This window comes from Perissodus microlepis, chromosome 8, assembly GCF_051167445.1.
Source record: "Perissodus microlepis isolate ML-2025 ecotype Zambia chromosome 8, ASM5116744v1, whole genome shotgun sequence".
Taxonomy (NCBI): domain Eukaryota; kingdom Metazoa; phylum Chordata; class Actinopteri; order Cichliformes; family Cichlidae; genus Perissodus; species Perissodus microlepis.
In genome coordinates, this window is record NC_140468.1 from 20,346,544 (window position 1) to 20,354,313 (window position 7,770).

At 42.8% G+C, this 7,770-nt stretch overlaps 2 protein-coding genes across 3 annotated transcripts; both read left to right on the top strand.

Annotated features, from left to right (window-relative positions):
* The first annotated feature begins 1,983 nt into the window (after window positions 1-1,983).
* neurl2 (neuralized E3 ubiquitin protein ligase 2) lies at window positions 1,984-3,882 on the top strand. Of its 2 annotated transcripts, none has more exons than XM_084938693.1 (2): window positions 1,984-2,937; window positions 3,535-3,882. In XM_084938693.1, the coding sequence occupies exons 1-2, from the start codon at window positions 2,160-2,162 to the stop codon at window positions 3,648-3,650; spliced, it is 894 nt and encodes a 297-aa protein (XP_084794819.1). In that variant the 5' UTR covers window positions 1,984-2,159; the 3' UTR covers window positions 3,651-3,882. The 2 variants fall into 2 exon arrangements, with proteins under 2 accessions (XP_084794819.1, XP_084794820.1); XM_084938694.1 differs by having other exon boundaries at window positions 1,984-2,924.
* Window positions 3,883-4,827: 945 nt separating this feature from the next.
* msrb1b (methionine sulfoxide reductase B1b) lies at window positions 4,828-7,132 on the top strand. Its single transcript, XM_084938120.1, has 4 exons — window positions 4,828-4,998; window positions 5,596-5,738; window positions 5,849-5,966; window positions 6,536-7,132. Exons 1-4 carry the CDS (start codon window positions 4,944-4,946, stop codon window positions 6,550-6,552), a joined length of 333 nt encoding a protein of 110 aa, XP_084794246.1. The 5' UTR covers window positions 4,828-4,943; the 3' UTR covers window positions 6,553-7,132.
* The last annotated feature ends 638 nt before the right edge of the window (window positions 7,133-7,770 follow it).

The window sequence follows — 7,770 nt, forward strand, 5'->3', positions numbered from 1 at the left end:
AGGCGAAGAGGCCGTAACATCATTGGCCAAAGAGCCATCACTGAGGTTCCTGGCCAACGGGGGGGTAATATTACTCTTTGTGCAGCTATGGGTACGGAGGGGCTTGTCCACCGGCATGCTGTCCTTGGGTCTTACAACACCCAACGTCTCCTCACCTTCCTAGAGGAGCTAAAAGACATCCTCCTGGACCGTCAACAACACCATCCTAGGCTAGCACATCACATGTATGTGATCATTTGGGACAACGTCCGCTTCCACAAAACACACCAAATCAGAGAGTGGTTCACCACCAACAGTGACCACTTTTTAAACGTCTGTCTGCCACCCTACTCCCCTTTCCTGAACCCTATAGAGGAGTTCTTCTCATCATGGAGATGGAAGGTGTATGACAGACAGCCATACACAAGAGAGAACCTCGTACGGGCAATGGAGCTGGCCTGTGCTGACATCCCAGTGGAGGCCTTCCAGGGATGGATTCGCCATTCCAGGGCGTTTTTCCCGCGGTGCCTAGCAAGGGACAATATAGCCTGTGATGTGGATGAGGTGATGTGGCCCAATGCAGCTCGGCGACATGATGCCGCACAGTGACTGTGTGTAATACTGTAAAAAGACCGTGTAGACAATAAAAAAGACTTCACACCCTGATCATGTTTCCGAGAGTACTGTTGTGTGCGATAGATTCTGTTTTTGCATTGAGTTGTGTTACAGTAGTGTACGTACATGCAGGATGTTTTTATAGATTTATAGTCTTCATGTGAAACTCACAAATCTAAATGCCTAATCCTCTGCAGGGTTCTATGACGATCCGTTACTGTACAGTTTATAAAAATATGCATTGGCAGTTATGAACCAAAGAACCTTCTCACAAATTGAGCATTGTGTTTTCAATTGTTTTGCTGTAGTGTGTAATGCTGTGTATAGTGTTTACAGTTTTGACAGCTTCGAGCTGCTCTCTTGGTGTGGGAGTTTGAGTTTTGCAGTGGGAAGGTGTGGTTGTGTTTATGTAGCTTTAGAGAAGGGTGTTGTGTTTGGACATTGGGGGACCTGGTGGTAACGTTTGTGACATGTGTTTTAGCATTTGAGAAAAACTGTAACCTTCAGATATTGAATCTCAGATAAAGAACCGAGTCCCTTAAAAAGACAATCGCTGTGGTGGAGTTATGCAATCTCCACCACAGCAACTGCATAATGGAAATAGTTCATGTAGGCAGTATTCACAGGAAAAAGTAAAGAAAAGTCGTATCTCATAGCATATATCTCTGCCGAGCAACACAAGAATATATAAACGTGCTTTTCATAACATTTGGTTGCACAGGCCACGATGAGCTCACCGCCACGGTAACCCAAGTGACGTATTTTATTCTCATTAGTTTAAATGCTCATTTCTAACATCTTATTTCTTTTTTTTTTTTTTTTCACAGTTGCATAACTGCTCTAATATGACCTGGTTAAAGAACCAGATAGCTTCACATTATATTCTTTTATTTATACATAATAACTAAAAAAACTCTCATCACATTCCTCCTTTAAAAAAAAAATGTAATTCTTCTTCATATTCTCCACGGCTCTGTCTACCTCGGTATGTTACTTTAATTGCTGCTTTACATAAGAATGAAATCCCAGTATGTGTTTGCATGAGCTATTTTTAGAGTGCAGCCCTGAAAGGCCAGTATTTTAACATATCTTCCTGGCATATGGTATTAGGATAATTACGCTGGTATTTCTTCAGTACGTGGGTTCGTGAAATCAAAAATGAGCGCTCAGGACCCAGGGGCTTCATCGCTCCAGCTAACCCCTGCTCACTCCCTGTCTTTCTCCGTGTCTGCCGTGTGAGTGACTGTGGCCGTGCGAGTGTTGGCCACCCCCTCCTCAACACACACTCACACACATATCTTGCCATCTGTTGACATGTGCAGCTGTTCAAAAATAGCCCCTCTACCAGAAGCTTCCGTAAGTGGCCTGCAGATCAGCAGAGAGGGCTCCTGTCCCACGTCCATGCAGGTTGTTTTGACTCTACAATGACCACGTGTACTCTAAAACCACAGCAAGATCATTTCTTTTGTTCATTTTTTTAACCCCTCTGTTCATCTGGGGGTTTTGTTCTTTGATCATTTCCTGATCCAGAGCGGCTGCTTGAAGTGCTGCAACCAAAGCTGGAAATGGAGCCCGTTTCTGACCAGTTCATGCAATTCCACCCCATCCATGGTACCAATGTTCGACTGGACCACTCGGGAACCCAGGCCACAAGAGTAGAGAGCTTTGCCAACGGAGTTTGTTTTAGCAAATGCCCCCTGAAGCCTGGAGAGATTTTTCTAATAGAGATTGAAGATAAGGAGCTGGGATGGTGTGGCCACCTCCGGATCGGTCTGACCGCCAGGGACCCCAGGAGCTTAGAGGTGGTACCTGAATACTCCATTCCAAACTTGACAGATTTAGGGGACAGCTGGATATTTGCTATCACGCGCAACCATAACAAGATCGTCGAGGAGGCTGAGGTCATAGAGCCCAGGCAGGGAGAACTGGTCGGGGGACGGAGGCTTGGGCGAGGGGAGGAAGAAGACGGGGCTGGAGATCAGGCAGACGAACGAGCGGCCAGGAACAGAAAACCAAAGACTTTCTTCACCGACACCCACTTGTACATCGAGAATGTTCGAATTCCCAGAGATAAGCTGGTTGGTCGGAGCCGGCCCGGGCGCTACAGTCACATTTTAGACGACTTGTATAAAACCAACGCCCTGCCTCCCACAGCCAGACGCAGCAGGATAGGAGTACTGTATGTGCCTAGAGGAGAAGGCCTGGCTGACATGCACATAGTCATTAATGGGGAGGACATGGGAGCTTCTGCAAAGGGAATCTCTACTGCGGGGCCTCTCTATGCTGTGGTGGATGTATTTGCTGCTACCAAGTGTGTTCGGATTGTCCAGGTGGAGTATGGATGTGAGTGTAGGAATGATTTTGAGATAATAGGATGCAAGGTACTGACATTGATTAGCACTAAAAAAAGATACAACACAGCTACAAAGGAGTCATTGTGTACACGCTCCTTTATCAACATCTTTGTGGTCATCTTCACAGTCACTTTGCATTTCTCTGTAGTTATTTAATCTCTTTGTAGTTGTCTGGCATCTCTTTGCAGTCTGTTGTGTCACGTTTTTGTCATTTTGAGTCTCTGTGTTGTTGTGTTTGTGTCTGCTTATAATTTTTATCTTCTCTTTGTCAGTTTATGGCTGTTTTTAGCCTCTTTTGGACTTTTTGCATCTCTTTGTGTTCATGTTGTGTCTTGTCGTGATTGTTCTCTGCATCCAAAGGGTCGTTACCTTTTTGTCATGTTGGGCTACAGTATGGTAATTTGACCATCCATCAAATATTAATGACTGTTTAATAATTTCAGTTGCTCAGGCTCAGGGGCAGCTGGGCAGTTTGCATGTTTAGAAATTCTTTAGTGCTTTTTATTCATCTCTTATTTTCTCCATTGCCTTTAATCTGCTAAAACACTTTGTATTTTTGTCATTTTCCTCTTTTCTGTCGCTCCAGTCTCATCCTTGCAGACACTGTGTAGGAAGGCCATCCAGAAGCACATTGTTCACAGGATGGCCATTGACTGGCTCGAGCTGCCAGAGGCACTCAAACACTACTGCAAGTACGAATGAAGGACACATGGACACGTGGATATCACTTAAGTGCTAGGTCCCATCAAGAATTTGATATTTATTTGGATGACATTTATAAATTATAGCGTTACACTCTTTTCACTTGGAGCTGACATGAATTGTTTGAGATGACAAGATCAAAGTAAAGTAAATTTAAATAGTTTGTTATGTGTCTGTTTGATTGATTAGTTTTAATGTTTGCATCACAGGTAGCAGTGCAGCTGGATGATCTGGTCACACGGAGTCATTTCCACGTTCATGTTCACGTTTCACCCTTTTATTTTTTTTCTGACTCGATGGATGAACCCGTGTTGTGTCTACACATAACACAGAACTTAGCAAAGAATTCATTTTAAATTGTGTGTTTAGACTTTGTCATTAGTAGCCTTTCAGATGAAAAAAAAAACTATGGCAGATAAACAGTATTTATAAGTAATGTCCTTATGAAGTAGGAGAAAATCCAGCAAAGACCGTGTAGCAAGGCACAGGGCCTACTCATAATGAATATGTTGCCCCAACCTAGTTAATTTAACTACACTTTACTTCAGGTTTTTTTTCTTCAATGAGTTTTTGAAGCCTTGTCAGAAATGGTCTCAGTGGAAACTTGTCAACAATCTGTTTTTGCCTTATATATTTCCATGTTTGCACAAGTTCCAATAAGATGACTGCAATTATTCCCCAGTTTCCCAGCAAACTAAAAAAAAAATGAAGGGTTGCTTGATACTTTTTGCACTGAACTGTGATTTTCAGATTTCCGTATTTCAGAATAACAATCAATCTCCTTGTAAAGTTAAAACGAGTCTGGCTGTGGTGGAAAGTTATAATTAAATCAATCTTCTTAGTTCTTCTTCATCTGCCTCCATAACCCTCTGCATGTCCTCCTTCACTACATCCATGAATAAGGCAATGATAAGGCTGTAATTGAATTTAAAAAAAGTATCACGTGGTTAGAATTGAAAATATGATGCTCCATTTCCGGTAGGTTATGTTGGTTAAGGTTTGCTCAGCCCATCAAACACATAAATTAGAGATAACACATCTGTTTCAGTCCGACATCAGACTCGGAGTAACACGACCTCCACCTGTGCGTCTGCTGTCAGACACTGACATCTAGTGGCCGTGGTAATAACGACAGTGGGCGGAGCTCCCGTTAAATCCCAGGCCAGGATTACGTCACACGAGAGGAGGGGAAGCCGGAGACGTTCCGTAATCGCTCCCAAACGGAGGAAGAAACACCGAGCAAGCTTAGGAGAGAGAATTTTCCCTTCAGCTAATCTATTTAGACCAAATATCATGTCCTTCTGTCAGTTTTTCGGCGGTGAGATCTACAAGGATCATTTTAAACCAGGTGAGCAGCAGGCGGTCCCGTTATTCGGTAAACGGTGATGTGATGTAACCTCCCCTGGACTGTAGTATATAAGTAAGGATGAAAATGAACTTTGAGGCATCGTGTGACTGTAAAATTAAGTAACTCCTGTGCAGCATCACAGTGGCAGGATACAGGATGTACTGTGGCAAAATCTGGAGGAAGATAAAATAAATGTAGCTGGATTTTACCAGGATCGCAATAGAATAAAGCTGCTGTAATAGTAAAACAAAGCAGTGATACAGCTTAAGAATCCAATCAAGTATTTAGCTACAGCTATCAAAGGGTGGCATGTTCAAACGATTTCTTCAGACGTTGTCATGGCACTTGGAGGAATTTTTGTAGCAAACAGATTTTAGTTTTTGTTAATGAGCAAACAAACTGTAGAATTGGGAGCAATGCTGGAAGGATTTTAGCCCAAAAAAAGTGCAAAACACCAGCACGATCTCAGCTATTCAGAAAACAAAATAAACCCAGTTCTGTCTAACTACTTAAACATCTTTAGATTATATTGAATGTCTTTTTGCAGGTTGGAAATAAATAAAGGCACCAAAGCTTTTTTTGCATGTCCCCCTGCAGGAGTGTATGTGTGCTCCAAATGTAACCATCCGCTCTTCTCCAGTCGGTCCAAGTTTGCTCACTCGTCTCCCTGGCCGGCTTTCACAGAGACCATCAGGGAGGACAGTGTAACCAAGATGATGGAGACGCTCACCGCCTACAAGGTCCGAGTCACAACCAAGCAAAGTGTGCATTGAAGCAACAAAAATCATAATTACAGTCACCTTTTGGTTCCAACGGGAGGTTTGTGCACTCTGGTGTTGTGTGTACACAGGTCCTGTGCGGCAAGTGTGGCAATGGACTAGGCCACGAGTTTGTAAATGACGGTCCAGAGGAGGGAATATCGCGTTTTTGAATATTCAGCCACTCGCTCAAGTTTGTCCCCAGAAAAGGTAGAGAACTGTGTTTACTGCTGTTTTATAACAAGTTAACCTTGGAAAATCCATGCATGCAGGCAGAAAAGGTCACTTCACCTATATTATAAAACCTGCTTCTTAGCAATAATGCTTTGTTAAGCTGTGAAATGAATACTCACTGTTAAAAGTTTTAATTGGTAGCTGTTTCTCTTAAAAGCAGAAAATAATAAGCGTTGTCCACAATGAGGTCAGTTGATTCTCTCACATATGAAATAATCCTTTCTTGCAAAAACCACTCACCACTGTGGATTCAGGCTCGATAAGCATTAGGAAAAAGAATCAACTGTACACTTACTTGACAATATAGCTATTAGAAGAATATAGTGGATTTAAAGTACAATATTATTGAATCTGAAATGAACTGAGGTAGCAAATGCTGTTCCGGTTCTCTCATCTAATAACTCGTGTGTCCTGATGTTGCTCCACAAAGTGCTCGATGTTTGAGATTTGACTGGCAGCTTCCTGTAAGAGGGAATCAGCATTTTTCAGATTTAGCCTCACATGCAATCAAACAACAGCAAGTGTGTTTCTCTTCTCTGTCCAAGGTAAGGACAAGCAGTAAAGAGCGAGTGAAGTGTTTCGTGTCCAGCTGCTGTACCTGCTGCTCGGCTCGAATCCGGCGAACAGGTTGGGTCGGTGGGTGACGTGGATGGGAGAAAGGCCCTGGAGGGACGTCCTGTCCACTGAAGAATCTTTGACCGGGCCTGTGACGCCGAGCTCAGACTGCATCTCTGCAAATATTCCTTTAAAAGATGGTTCAAATTTTTTGAATACCTCATATTTAATGTGCATTTAGTCATTTACTCTCCTCAGCTGAAACACGTTGATGTGAGTAGACACACTTGAAAGCAGTTTCACTTCCAAAGGCTGCTGTCTATTTAAAAATATCAACTATGCACCAAAGTCCAGATAGTCTGCCTGCTGTTGTGTTACTTGAAATTCATGCAGTAGCAAACAAATCATGACTCAGCTGATTTGTTCTTCCAGTTTTCCGCATTTACTTAACACTGATTTCTGTTCTCTATATCTTTTACTTATAGCAAGTTTACAGTCCAATGCACATCAGTTTAATTTGTCTCCCACTGTTAGTGTTTTGTTGCTTATGCGAAGGAAAAACCAAACAATAAATTATATTTGATAGAGTCCGTCTTTGTCTTTAAAGATGCATTTGCAGCACTTAACATAGCTACATTAGGGATGAACTTGCTTATTTAAATTTACCTTCAAAGTGGTAGAGCTGTCATTCTTTAGATTGAGCTCTAGATGGCGATATTGTCCTTTCACATGACATTCACTGTTTTCCACAAGTGAGGATTCCCTACATTTGCCCCTATATGATGCAAACGGTGTACTGTATGCTTTGGTATACTGCCTACGCGTGTGATTGATGCACAGGCAGAAATCTGTGTGTGTGTTTGTGGGAGTTCTCTGGCATTAATTCCTTCAGCAGGGGCTTAGGTGCTCTCTGAGGCCCAGCTGCAGGCCATATTCTCTGGGTTCCGGGGGTTGGCAAAGACCCTGAGGTTTAGAGGAGTAGCTCGGCCGCCTGGTGAGAGATTCAGGGCTATCATTACAAAGGAAGTAAACATACACCCTCGTGCACACAAAGCTCGACAAACGTGTCAGTCGCCACCCTCTCTCGTCCATGTCACAGACGTGTACTACTTCAAAGAGATGTATTATTTTTTTCCCACCTAATGGCTGTCACATGCATCGACTCGCTTTCTTTTTTTTCCTATGTGCAAAAACATGGAGCTGTACATGCCAAAACACACACAGA

What these genes read in the sequence shown, in the direction of transcription:
- neurl2 (XM_084938694.1), top strand. Translation starts at nt 2,160, where the DNA reads ATGGAGCCCGTTTCTGACCAGTTCATGCAATTCCACCCCATCCATGGT. An exon ending in AGTGTGTTCGGATTGTCCAG is followed by an intron (nt 2,925 to 3,534) that starts GTGGAGTATGGA and finishes CTGTCGCTCCAG; the next exon opens with TCTCATCCTTGCAGACACTG.